The 14,305-nt window shown below is 35.4% G+C and overlaps 2 protein-coding genes across 27 annotated transcripts in view; one reads left to right on the top strand and one right to left on the bottom strand.

Annotated features, from left to right (window-relative positions):
• Nucleotides 1-219: 219 nt before the first annotated feature.
• Nucleotides 220-3,966, bottom strand: si:ch211-212d10.2. Its single transcript, NM_001044717.2, has 3 exons — nt 3,711-3,966; nt 3,201-3,316; nt 220-1,406 (listed from the first exon to the last, which is right to left on the bottom strand). Exons 1-3 carry the CDS (start codon nt 3,880-3,882, stop codon nt 1,308-1,310), a joined length of 387 nt encoding a protein of 128 aa, NP_001038182.1. The 5' UTR covers nt 3,883-3,966; the 3' UTR covers nt 220-1,307.
• Nucleotides 3,509-14,305, top strand: part of si:ch211-212d10.1 — a 43,178-nt gene continuing 32,381 nt past the window's right edge. For 8 of the 26 annotated variants that reach the window (XM_073937760.1, XM_073937761.1, XM_073937764.1 and 5 more), the window contains exon 1: nt 3,509-3,886. The gene's annotated coding sequence lies outside the window, so the exon portion shown is untranslated. Of the gene's footprint in view, nt 3,887-3,979; nt 4,039-14,305 lie in introns of all 26 variants that reach the window. The other 18 variants (XM_073937771.1, XM_073937772.1, XM_073937767.1 and 15 more) reach the window with 8 other exon arrangements.

Raw genomic sequence — 14,305 nt, forward strand, 5'->3', positions numbered from 1 at the left:
AAATTTTTATTTAAAAAAAAACTGCAATACAAAAGACGTACACAATGATACAACCATTAGAACATATTTAGCTTTTTATTTCATTTTGTTGTCTACATTGACTGCATAGCTTTAACCACAGATAACCATCTATTCTTGTAGTACACTATATTAATATTAAAATATATTATAATAATATATTAGCCCCCCCTAAATTATTAGCCCCCGTTTATTTTTTTCCTAATTTTCTGTTTAACGGAGAGCAGATTTTTTCAACATTTCTAAACATAATTGTTTTGATAACTCATTTCTTACTTTAACTTTGCAACGATGACAGTACATAATATTTGACTAGATATTTTTCAAGACACTTTTATACAGCTTAAAGTGACATTTAAAGCTTAACTAGGTTAATTAGGTTAACTAGGCAGGTTAGGGTAATTAGGCAAGTTATTGTATAATGATGGTTTGACTATTGAAAAAAAAAAAGGCTTAAAGGGGCTAATAAATTTGACCCTAAAATGATTTTTAAAAAATTAAAAACTGCTTTCATTCTGGCCGAAATAAAACAAATAAGACTTTCTCCAGAAGAAAAAATATTATCAGACATACTGTGAAAATTTCCTTGCTCTGTTAAACACCATTTGAGAAATATTTTAAAAAGAACAAAAAATTTCAACAGTAGGACAATCTCAAAATAAGAAAAGTTATTATTTTGTAGTAAGAATGCACGGGACATTTTTCTTCTTAAGAGAAGTAACCTCAAAAACTAGGATTTTACCTTGAGTCCAATTAATTAACAGGATTCTCAGAACTCACTTGATTCTTTCCCTACAGTGAATGTCATTTCTACCTTATACTCAAGAGTGGCCAGAAGAGTACAATTAAACAGTAACTTTCAACCGTAAACATTTATTATGACCCTTGAGAGAAACATTAACATCTCTGGAGAATTAATGATTATGAATCAACTAATTAAGTTGCTGAAAAACAACATTAAATGAACTGTCTATGACCTTGCTTCCCTGAGTTTACTAAATCTTGCATATGAATGCTGACTTCAGTCTAAAAACTTTCATAATTCAAATAAATAGTAAATGTCAAAACCTGTGTTCACTGTAGTGTAACGTGTAACACAACATTAAAGTATATTTATTCTTTCATTTGTAGCGTATATGTACACAAATTGTCACAAACCTTAACAACTGCCCCAATCGGGAATAATTATTTAACAAAATACTGCTTCATTTTCAAATGTACACTGCAAAAATGAGATCCAAACAGATGGTTTAGTTCAAAAGAACTAAACATTGCAGTAACCAAGAACTTCAGGTCTCCTTGACCTGGCTGAAAGGTTGTAAAGAGAGCTCGCTTTGGTGCTTGACATATACGTTGCCGTCATCCAATTTCACTTCATAAACTCGTTGCTTTAAAAAAAAGAAGGAGAAAAATATTAATTTTTTGATATCGAAATAAAACCAAGCATGTCTGCAATGTATCCGACTCTCTATTTCTGCTTGGACAGCTGTAAAAGCCTTAAGCTAGGAAGAACTTTGATATACGAGCATGGTGGATGTTAACCGGTGCTGGGAATAGTGTCTAATTACTGAACATTTCAGGGTGTTGAGCCCCCCCAGGATGACTGTTGTAATTACAGATTGTTTTACAGTCTTTTTCGTATATTGATTGGAACGAGTTCGCCGTCACGTCCAACAGGCCAATTATTTATATTCGCAGCATGAGAGAACACATTTCATCTGTTTATTAAAAAAGCAGATGTTTGGCTAAATTGAAACGTGCAGAAATGAGGGCAGTTTAATTCTTAGGAACGAGACTTTCCAAATGTCTGTCTGTTTGGCAGCGCCTACTTCTGTACGATTCTGTTGATGTGCAATCCATTACCGTGTGAGATAATGTTTGGTGCCATACTGAGTTAAAGTGATGGCACAACAAATGTGGTTTTAATATGAAAATACAAGTGCTTTTTGGGGACGCTGAATCAATGGCTGAATCGCTGGCTAATTTAACTGCTTCTACTGGCTGACTACAGGCGCTTTAGTGCTGAGTAATGAAATTTGGTTTCTAAATTGATCATTCAGGAGGCACGTATGGGCATATTTCTTATTCAAGAGAAAGTATAACAGTTTTATAAGTATAACACATATTTAGACGTGCTGATCTACTGATGTCTTATGATTTAACTTATAGGATTTAGCAATGTTCAGGATTCAGTACTAACTATTTAGTAGCACTTTTATATAATGTCAGAAAGCACAGAAATACATTTTCATTCAACATTTGCTTTAAAAAAAGGCATTTAGAGAGTCATTGGAAAAAATGTTAAACTGAATATTATACGGTAAAACAGTGGAACTATTGATCCAAAGGGATGAGCTTTAAGTTAATTAGCAGCGATGTAATGTTGGTGGGTGTTGAACACTGGTTTTATATTTCTGTCATCGGAAATAAATGTAGGTCAATAGACATATTAAGTGTATGCTCAAAATTTACACATTCAAATGTGTGAACAAGAATGTTATGTCACTTTCTTTCATAGTGTTTTTGTATGGGCGGTGTTATGACAACACAGTTGAAAGTTTGGACAATGTTAACAGAAACTATGAAGAAATGACAATATGTTAACACATTATTATTTTAACCATCCACTTGTTAAGTGTGTCCTAGCCGCACCCCTATAGTTGAATTAAAAAATAAGACATTATATATATATATATATATATATATATATATATATATATATATATATATATATATATATATATATATATATATCCATGTCTAATAGCTGATGGCCAGTAAGAATCTATTATAAATTAAAAAAATTTTAATATTTGGGATGCAGTATGTGAAGAGACTGATGTGTACACCATAATTTTATTTAAAAGTCATTTTAATGTGTGTTATGATGACTAAGAAGTGGCCATAAACTAATATAAACCCGAAAATAGTATTTCATATGTCACGACTTAACAAGCGGATATTAAACCTTAAATAAAACACAAAGTGTATACTTTAATGTTTACTACCAGGTCTGACTCACTGAAATCGTGAGCTGTTTAGTGAAACAGTTAATTTTGCTTAAGTACACAAGGAAATGTTTTCTGCTATAGCCTTTTACATTATTGATCAAATATTGTTGCTGTGCTTATGTTGCTCTGAATATGGTATATTTCTTTAAATGCTAAACAAAAGTGTTTCACCTGTAAGCCTGTGCTTGATTTCCCTGTTTTGAGATTGAAGTCATAGTCATGCCAAGGACAAAAAACCTGAAGAACTCCATCGGCCTCCTCAATATCTCCATCACAAAGTGGACCTCCTGAAAATCAAATTATTATCCTTAATTTCAAAATTCTTTAACATTAACATGTAAGCAGAATGCTTACAAATTTACTTTAAGAGTATCAAAACATAAAAAGCATGTTTTACATTTAAAACCTATTATAACACTTGTTGAAAATAACACACTGTATAATTTGCACTGCAAATCAACCGACATTCAACTGAAACTACATTTAAACTACGGTTACCATGGAGATTCAATGAAAGGGCGCGTATGGAACTGGATAAAACACCTCATAACAGACCAAACAAGCATATTTACCATTTCTGTCATTGTGTTAGCTCGTTAGGCTAGCTAAAGTAGCCTTTTTATCCTTTAGGAAAGCATTACGAACAGACATAAGCGAATATAACAGGTTTCATTGTCATACCCGAATGAGCGCATCGAGCGTCCATCGCGAAGAAGTCGCCGCTGACATAAAACAGACAAACATCCGCGTCGCGTCCGTCAGATGAATACAACAATCGGCATTGTTTCTTGGACAGCTCCGACACGGGGCCTATTAGCCACCAGGAAACACTCTCATCTTCTGGAGCAGTCATAGAGGTGGGTTAAACCGGGTCATTAACCTGCTGTTTTCCTTGTTTTATATAAACGCGATCAGTTTCTGCTCACTGACGGTCGCTGACGATTTCACAGGGTCGTCGCTTCCTGGAGGCTGTACTGCACTTTGTCGCCGAAGGGTGTCTCTATACTTGGTTAGCAAGATTGTGATAATAATGGCCATTTCATAATGTGGACTTTTTTTCAAATATTGATAATCCGTTTTTATTTTAAACGTTTTAGCTAAACAATTTTGAATGCAAACGTAATTAAAACAAGGTGCTTACAGAGTTCTGGATGTACTCAAAATATTGGGAAGGTAGGCTAATTAAAACAAGCAAACCCTGACTAGTTTATTGCAATAACCATAACTCAAAATCAAAGACTTAAGCTCTCTGTGATTACAGCGACAAACACAAAAGAAAAATAACAGATGGAGAAGGTTCATAATGTTCAAGCCATTTCACTAAACTATTTGTCTGTGATATCCACCTCTGTATTATGCAATCAGCTAGGCTATTTTCAGTCAACTATGTGTCATTCTTTTATGTTTGTATTATTCATAATCAGCATATCCTATTAAGTTAGATTAGTTCCATAAGCACTTCAGCCAAGCACCAGACTAGCAGCCCACATTATGCATCATTTTAGATCACAGTGCAACTTTGTTCTTTTTTCATTAATGCTGATAATGTGCAGATTGTTAGCAATTATGCTTGCATTTACGTTAATGCAAGTTGCTTTTTGGATGCGATATGACTGAACATCTGGTCACGAGTTATGGAAAAAGGGAAGGTCAGTGTCCAAAAAATCTCACACTGACTCCCTGAACTAGTGTTTAATAATGAGCTTTTGAATGAACAAGCCTAAATGAGATAACCATTCTGAAACCATGCTAAGACAGCATCACACAGCACAGCATGAGTATTAAATGAGGTCTAACAGACTCTCTGGTCAAAAACATCCAAGACAAACACTCAAAGTCTATTTATCATGAACTTTTTACATTCCTATTCTCCTCTAATGAAGAATTTTCCTAGCTCACTTGACCCACATTGTAATTGGTATACTATATTTATATCTACTTATATATATATATATATATATATATATATATATATATATATATATATATATATATATATATATAAAGTGTAATGGAGGCCAGCTAGTAATTGCTGTGCAAGTAAACCTCACTCCTCTGACCTCTAAAAGTGCTCTAGCAACAGACGCTAGAGGCCATGGTCTTTAGCCTCCTTGGTAGAGCAACTGACTCCCATGCGGAAGGTCACTGGTTAGATACCAGCTCGGAGCTGGATGGGTGGTGTAGGACCAGCAGGGTTATATATAAAATATAAATTGTATTTATTTATTAATTTTCTTTTCGGCTTAGTCCCTTTATTAATCTGGGCTCGCCACAGCGGAATAAACCCCAACTTATCCAGCATATGTTTTATGCAGCAAATGTCCCTCCAGCCGCAATCCATCATTGGGAAACATCCATACACAGTCATTTACACACATGCACTACAGACAATTTAGCTTACACAATTCACCTCTACCGCATGTCTTTTGGGGGAAACCGGAGCACCCGAAGGAAACCCATGCCAAGACGGGGAGAACATGCAAACTTCACACAGAAACCAGCGACCTTCTTGCTGTGAGGCAATTGTGCTACCAAATGCACCACCATGCAGCCCTCTAAATTATATATTACATGTAAATGTTTGTAAGTAGTTTTGAAACTAAATACTGCAGTATGACTGTCCCTCAACATAAACTAAAGAAACCTACTAATAATTAACAGAATTAATAAATATAAATATTTTTGAAAGGTAAGTAATAAGGTAAGTTTACTGGACTAAATGTTAGACAATAAATTTTTTTTACTGCTAACATTTCATTAATATATTTAGCAAATAACAGCACTCGTACTGACTCTTCATCTTTCACCTTTTTGTATTAATCCACCCACATACAGCGACAAGCAGAGGACACTCTACAGTTAGACAAATATTGCTACTGTTGGGCAACATAATGTAAATTAGAGGCTTTTTTAGTCGAGAATGTAGTTGTTTAGATTGCAACTGTGCAGTTTAATTAAAGGATAGTGCCTATTTTAAATATTTATAATTTCGAAATAAGACATCGGCGGCCATTAGCCCATCATTGAGCAAAGACGGTTGACATCGTCCATTCACAAGATGGTGACAGAGACCTCATAATAAGCCCTTAGAGGAGAAAAACAGCGTAATTCGATTGATACAATTCATTAATAACCTGGTAAGTGAATTTCTAAGTCGATCTCTCTCTTTTGCATGTTCTAGTGCTGTATTTATTTCATAGTAATATTGTGATCTCCCGATTGAAACAGAAATACTAGGAAATCTCTGTAGACTGATGGCATTTTATGCTGTTTAGCCTTAAAATCTTAAAATGTGAACAAAATCATCTGTTTTGTCCGTACTTTAGATATTACGCTAGATAATCATTCAAACATTAGCTCTAAAGTAATGTTGGTGAAGTAGCATCGGTTTCTGCTGTTCTGATGTCAGCTGCAAATGTGAATGAATGGCAGAAAAAAGTAGTTACTCATACAAAAGGAGTCTCTCCGTGTTTTGATTTTCTTTTTTATATACACGATTATTCCGTCGAACTGTTGTATAAATGCAATATCACACTCGTAACAGTGCGATATGGCTGTATATTGTCACTTATGGGGCACGCCTCCCACCATTTTTACTTACATTAAGTTTATTCAACATTAAAATTCTACAATTGTCACTTATGGGGTACGCCTCCCACCATTTTTACTTACATTAAGTTTATTCAACATTAAAATTCTACAAGCTTACAATTGACTTGATCTTGTCATCAATTATTATGCATAGTAGAAAAGTCCCTTTCTAATATATTTTTCTAAAGTCAATACAGGTATTCTTGTATTATAGACCAATAAATTAAGTTTAAAAAATGCTTGATAATCCAGAACAAACTTTATTTAAATATGGATTTTAAAGAATTAAGGTTTTAGTTTTAGTAGTGCAACAGAACAGAGTTTAAATGCCAATGCTGAAAACAAAACAGCACATCAATTTCCATTCACCAGCTATTGCGAACACTCAAAACTATGCAGTTTAAAAGAGGACTGTTCTAATTGGGTTTTGTACATTTATTTGTTGCCTAGAATTTCCATTGTTTGAAACAAACCAGACAAGAGACTTGCACCAGCCTTCTGGCACGCAAGCAGACTCAGTACGAGTTTCCATGCTTGGTAGAGTTTCACGCTGTGACTCATTCTCTTGCCCGCACCACTTCAAGAAGCGAACTCAAATCACCATAATTCGGTGTGAGAGAATTTTTTTGGCATGGTGTGCTAAATATTCCCCATATAATGTTTAGTTACACAGGGAGCTGTGTCTTAAAATACAGCTTTGCACAGGCTCAAAATGTGACTGCAACATGACGTCATTTGTCAAACGAGTGTTCCGAGCACAGCTTACTGTCACTCCTAATACATCAGACATCAACCTGTTGGCCTCCATTTAAACAAAAACAAGTTCAAACTCATTCAAAATGACATCATCCTTAGTAAAGGTCGGATCTGAATATGCACATAACTTGTAATACTTCCCACACTCACTTTTTAAAAGTCAACATTCTAAGGTCTGTGTTTATTAATACTTCCCCCACTTAAATTTGAAATTTGTAGACAATTATTTTAACTTCCATATATATATATATATTTATATATATATATATATATATATATATATATATATATATATATATATATATATATATATATATATATATATATTATATATATATATATATATATATATATATATATATATATATATATATATATATATATATATATATATATATATCAGAATAGCTTTCTTTTTTATTACCCCCCCCCCCCCCCTTTAAAATGGTTTTCAAAAAATTAAAAACTGCTTTTATTCTATCCAAAATAAAACAAATAAGACTTTCTCTAGATAACAAACTATTATCAGACAAACTGTGAAAAATCCCTCGCTCTGTTAAACATCATTTGGAAAAATATATTAAAAAAATATATATATTAAAAAAAACAATTTAAAGGGGGGCCAATAATTCTGACTTCAACTCTAGACGGACGGACAGACAGACAGACAGATAGATAGCATTTAAATTAAATACAAACTCCCCATGCAGTTTCTTTAACTGCTGACACTGGAAACACCATGTCAGCTCTGTTTCTCTTTTTTTAAAAGTTCACCCTCGCATGCATTGTTAAAATTATGATGTGTTATGAGGACTGTGATTATGATGTCATTGAATTGACATCAACCCAAGGCACAAGTCTGGCATTTGCACATGAGCACTGAGTTTTTGAAGATGGTTTACAGCTAATGATATAGCAAAGCAAAAAATGCCAGACAGACAAAATGACATTTGCACAAAAAACTTATGAGTAACTAGCTGCAGACAAGATGGCCATATTGGAAAAATACATCCCCAGAGAGACTGTATGGCAGCTTAAAATAATAATTTGCCCCCAAAAAGAAAATTCTGTCAAATAGTGTGCAGAGCAGAGTATTTTAATAAAGTTTGAGAGATTTCTATTCCTCCATTCAAAGTCTGTTCTTCCAAAGCTCTAAAGGTCTTACAGAAAAAGTTATGAATTACTGATAATAAAATCATCTAAATATAATTTGATATATTCACAAAATATTTCCTAAATAATAAACTGAGGGTGTTCTTGGAACTAGTCCTAGCAAAAGAAAAGTTAACTGATTCTTCAAAATGTGCCACGTGACAAGTGTCACTAGCAAATGAGCAGGCATAAATTTCTGTGACCACAGTTAATTGTTGTAAACATTTTACTTAATTACTATTTATGTTTAAATAAAAGGCTAAACTAAATCTGTTCATCTTATAAAGACTTTCTCCTTATCTGAATAATTGTATTAAACTGCCTCGTATTAATACTTTGATCTCTTTAACATTTTGAAGCATCAGAGTTTCAGACTTTCAATTAAAGGACAGAAACCTCTCATATTTGATTAAAAATGTATTTAATTGTTTTCAGAATAATAATACAGTATTTATGGATTATAAATGGTGGAAAACGAATGACAGAATTTTTATTTTGGGTATCTATTCCCTCAAGAGTCATACAATCCTGTAGCTTTATGCAGACACTGTGATCTCCAAAAAAATGTGGTTTTCATTTATGTAAGACCCGATGAAAGCTTCTGTTACACCAACAAAAATCAGTCAACATCATGAGTTGTCCCCCTTTAAAATTTCTCACTTGCAATTAGTGTGGCAGTCCAGCGGGAAAGATTGATTGAAATCTGCTCAAATTATTCCCTAAAACACCTGTCCGGCATTTAAAAAGGTTAAGGTTCTCAGTATCCTTGCAGCACTGGAGATTTATAGTGATATCCATTCTCCTTTTCTGCCATTACTTTTCTTATCCAGACATGACCGGGATGCAGGGGGATTTCAACAGGAAACACAACCCAACTTTGAACTTGGTTTACTTTTTAGTGAGAAACAAAAGCCATTCATTGGAGAGCCATGCTGCTGATTAGAGTTCAACTTTAGTACGCGTGTATGCTGTCCAGAAGTTGAAATGGAAGAATTTTAAGTGTCACCTTTCAATTGCCTTATTGCTAAGTGGGGTTTTGGATTCAAAGTTCTTTGCTGAGGCTTTGCTAGTCTGATCCACAGGCCGATATATCTTTATATCTTTCTTTTAAAGAACTCTTGTGGTTCAAGTGGTCAAGTATCTTAAGACTACTGAAAGTTGGAACCTATACTGCAATATATAAACACTGCTTGAAAAATAAAGGGAACACTTAAACAACACAATGTAACTTAAAGTCAATCACGCTTCTGTGAAATCAAACTGCCCCTTTACCTTTAGGAAGCAAGACTGATTAACAATCAGTTTGACAAGCTGTTGTGCAAATGAAAAAGACAACAAGTGGAAATTATAGGCAATTACCAAGACACCTCCAATAAAGGATAGGTTTTGCAAGACCACTTCTCAGTTCTTAAATGCTTTCTGGTTGATATTTTGGTCACTTATGAATGCTGGTGGTGCTTTCGCTTTAATAGTAGCATGAGACAGAGTCTACAACACAAGTGTCTCAGGTAGTGCAACTCATTAAAGATAGCACATCAATGCAAGCTGTGGCAAGAAGGTTTGCTGTGTCTGTCAGCGTAGTTTCCAGAGCATGGAGGCACTACCTGGAGACAGGCCAGTACATCAGGTACACGTGGAGGAGGGCGTAGAAAGGCAACAACCTAGCAGAAGGAAAGCTATCTCTGCCTTTGTGCAAGGAGGAACAGGAGGAGCATCATCAGAGCCCTGCAAAATGACCTCCAGCAGGCCACAAATGTGCATGTGTCTGCGCAAATGGTCAAAAACAGATTCCATGAGGATGGTATTAGTGCCCGATGTCCACAGAGAACACCAAGATTGGCAAATTCACTACTGATGCCCTTTGCTCTTCACAGATGAAAGCAGGTTTACACTGAGCACATGTGACAGAGTCTTGAGATGCCATGGAGAACGTTCTGCTGCCTGCAACATCTTCCTCATAACCGGTTTGGCAGTTGGTCAGTAATGGTGTGGGATGACATTTGTTTGCAGGGCTGCACAGTCCTCCATAGGCTCGCTAGAGGAGCCATTAGGTACTTACATGAGAACATCACACCCCTTGTAAGACCATATACTGCTCCGGTTGGCCCTGGTTTCCTCCTAATGCAAGATAATGGTGATAATGCTAGACCTTATGAGGCTGGAGTGTGTCAGCAGTTCCTGCAAGACAAAGGCATTGACGCTATAGACTGACCAGCCCATTCCTCAGACCTGAAACAAATTGAGCACACCTGGGACATCATGTCTTGCTCCATCCACCAACACCATGATGAACCACAGACTGTCCAGTAGTAAGCGGATAAGTCAGGTCTGGGAGGAGATCCCTCAGGAGACTATCCTCTACCTGATCATGAGCAGGCATTGTAGGGAGGTCATCCTGGCATGTGGAGACCACACACACTACTGAGCCTCATTTTGACTTGTTTTAAAGACATTACATCAAAGTTACATCACAACAAAGATAAGATTTAATAAACAAGACCCATAGAACCATCAAAACTTTAATACTCTGCTGAAGTCTGTGAAAAACTCACACCTGAGCAATGCATTTGACTTGCGTACGCCCATGCATTGTTAAACAAGACAATGCAAAACCAAGTTTTGCGCACAATACAAAGTCCTGACTTAGAGGAAGTACTTGACTGGACTACCTGAAGCCCTAACCTGTCTCCAATACAGAATGTATGGTGTATTTTGAAGTGCAAAATGTGACAATGAAGACCGCGTACTCTTGCTCAGCTTAAGACTGGTTTTCAGGAAGGATGAGACAAAATTATACCTGAAACACTTCATCACTTGGTGTCTTCAGTCCCTAAATGTCTTATAAGGGTTGTGAAAAGGACATTATAAAGTGGTAAAAGCTTAACTGTTTAATTTTTTTTTTAAATGCATTGCAAATACTCTTGTAAGAAAATATCAGCAGTTGCTGTTACACACTTTCAGCATCATTATAACTTGAAATGACACAATCTAATCCTGTGAAATAAGCTGCTCCGAGCAGGTTTGAGCTTACAGATCTGTTGCTATGACAACAAGTCCATGTATAAATATTGAAGAACGAATTCATTTGATTATCAAATCCAGCTAACTGAGCAATCCACGTATGTAGAACGGACCCCAGATGTTAACTCACTATTTTTAAATATAAACTTGCTAGCGGAATTGCAAAAAAATTAATTCAATACTCTTAAGACAAAAAAGCCGCAATCACCCATGACGGAAACAAGCTTCCACAGAAACCAGACCTTTGTACGTTTTGGGTGTTAAACAGTGCCAACATTTCGTACCCCATCAAGCATGAATGATGGGGCACAGCTGCTAGTGCCTGCTGGGCTGAAGTCAGGATATATCGAGCGAACCCTGGAGAAAGAAGGAAGTGTGGATGTTGATGAATGTCCTTAAGGGAGATGACGAACGCAAGTGTGGAGGAAATCCATTCTCAGGCCTCTCCTGACCTCCGCGTCTGCTGAAATGATCAGTGCGTCCCTGACCCGTCATGTCTTCGCTCATAATTATATCCAGATACACTGCTTGTTTGTCTGGAGGAGGCTGTTATCAGGAGAGGACACGTTTACAAGATGAAAGAGGAATAAACACACGGGCCCTCGAGCCTTGTACGCGTTCCCAATGGTGGCCAGTCTCACTCTGACCAAAATCTTTCATCTCCGCATACATGATTCATGATTGTTATTCTGGCCTATGCACCAAAATCTCGGCGATCAGCCCAAGCGCAATCATCTCTGTTTGTGGTATAATTTGAAAAGGTTACGCCAATGGAATCACAACACAAAAATGTATAGCTAGCAAGAAGTGGAGAAACTTTTGGTTAAGCAGTTACTGCGGTCCAAGGTTTGGCTGGGCTTGTTTGCCATAAATACACCAGGACACACAAATAATCTTTTTAAAGCTCCAAGACTTTTTCAAATTCTCATTCTGAGAGGTCTGAAGATGTGAATGTTTTATGTTCAAGTACAATTTAGGCATTCATGTGTGATCATAGTGAGTGACAGTTTTGACAGCACTGTCAATCTGTCAACCTTCTTTTAAATTTCACAGTTTATTAGCCACTAGAGATCTGTAAACTCTCAAAGCTCACAGACTCCAGCATTGTTCCATGTTTAACCTAAGGTTTATTGGGTTTTGGATTGTAAAACATTTACAATATTTTATGATCCTGTGTTAATGTTTGAATAAAGTTAGGTATTTCACCAAAATATTTTTAATTTATTTTTATTTTATTATACACACCACTTAAAGTAATGTTTTTTAAAGCAATGTAAGGATTATTGTCTTGATTAGTGACAATATTTAAAACATTTTGGATGTATGTGCTTTAATGCTTTAATAAAATTAGATAAAGTAAATTTTAACAAATTAACGCAATTAAAAAAACTTTCAAATCATTAATTTAGTTTAATTTTACAAACTTTTGTATTTTGTCATATTAAAGTTTTATAAAAAAGTACACTAAATTGTTAAAATGTAACTAAATAAATAAAAATTAAACTAAATACAAAACAATTAACTAAATAAAATGATAATAATTTTAACAAATGTAACAAGAGTTTAAACCTAAGAATTACTTGTCTTTATGTACCTCTTCACCCCCTCGCTATATTAAGAATTCTTGTATTGCACTAGGCTGTACAGTATTTGTTGTTATTTCCTATTCTGGGAAATGTGTCCTCTGCTGTAAAACCTCAATCTTCCACAAGGTATTAAAGTACTATTCTTTCCTACTGCTTTATAATAGAGTGCTGCAGCCATGCAGTCAAAATTCAGAACACGGAATGGTTCAAGATTTTCCTGTGGATTACTTTTGTTTCTAGGACTGTAAAATAAAGTAAAATAAGGACTGTGTTTAACATAGTTTGAAAATGCTATTTGTGATGCTTTTTTAAATAATAGAAAAATAAATTTTCACCATTGTTACGTGTAATCCATTCTGTATCATGAAAGTTATGTTTACCACAGAAAATATTTAATTCACAAACTGAAAACAAATCATTAATTAATTGGAAAATCTTTTGGGAACAAGTGGCAACTTTTGTCTTTAGGGGTTTTGATATCACAGCTGCAGCTCACCAGCTGCTATGTTAGCTACACCTGCAACTGCTCGGCAACACAAATATAATCAGCCAATCCCATGGCAGCATCCGCATCTGGAGGCCAATGGTTTCAAACTCTGCACAGTTTAGCTTCAACCACTTTTAACTCACACCTGCTTAATAATCTAGTAGTCTTGAACACCTTGATTAGTTGGATCAGCTAGTTGGATCAATCCAGGAATTGAGTTTGAGACATATGCTTTAGGCATATAGACATGATCAAGATAATTTAGTTAAGTTCAAACTGAGCAATAGAATAGGGATGTGGGTAGTTCACGTTATCATGCCAAAATAGCAGAAGTAGTATGTCTGAGTTTCATTCATACTCACATTTATACTGTATATAACATACTTTTGTAGCAGTTGAGTAGTAAATAAAAATGTAAATGTGGTATCTACCTGAGTAGTTGGCCATTTTGAACGCAGCCAATGTGAGCTGAGTAGTATGTCTGAATTCATAGAGTTTGAAAAACAGTTTGCAAGAAGTACCCGGATGACCTACTATATCTGGTGAAATTCTGTAGTGTGCTCTACAATGGACTCTACATGCTACACGAGAGAATTCATGAATGGGAGTGAAACGATACAACTGACGCAGATCATGTGATAATGACAAATGGCGGGGGTAGTAGGTCTGAGTTCCATTCATAC

The sequence above is a fragment of the Danio rerio genome, chromosome 22, assembly GCF_049306965.1.
Source record: "Danio rerio strain Tuebingen ecotype United States chromosome 22, GRCz12tu, whole genome shotgun sequence".
Classification (NCBI taxonomy): domain Eukaryota; kingdom Metazoa; phylum Chordata; class Actinopteri; order Cypriniformes; family Danionidae; genus Danio; species Danio rerio.

What these genes read in the sequence shown, in the direction of transcription:
- si:ch211-212d10.2 (NM_001044717.2), bottom strand. Translation starts at nt 3,882, where the DNA reads ATGACTGCTCCAGAAGATGAGAGTGTTTCCTGGTGGCTAATAGGCCCC. An exon ending in CGCTCGATGCGCTCATTCGG is followed by an intron (nt 3,317 to 3,710) that starts GTATGACAATGA and finishes TTTGATTTTCAG; the next exon opens with GAGGTCCACTTTGTGATGGA. An exon ending in AATCAAGCACAGGCTTACAG is followed by an intron (nt 1,407 to 3,200) that starts GTGAAACACTTT and finishes TTTTTTTTAAAG; the next exon opens with CAACGAGTTTATGAAGTGAA.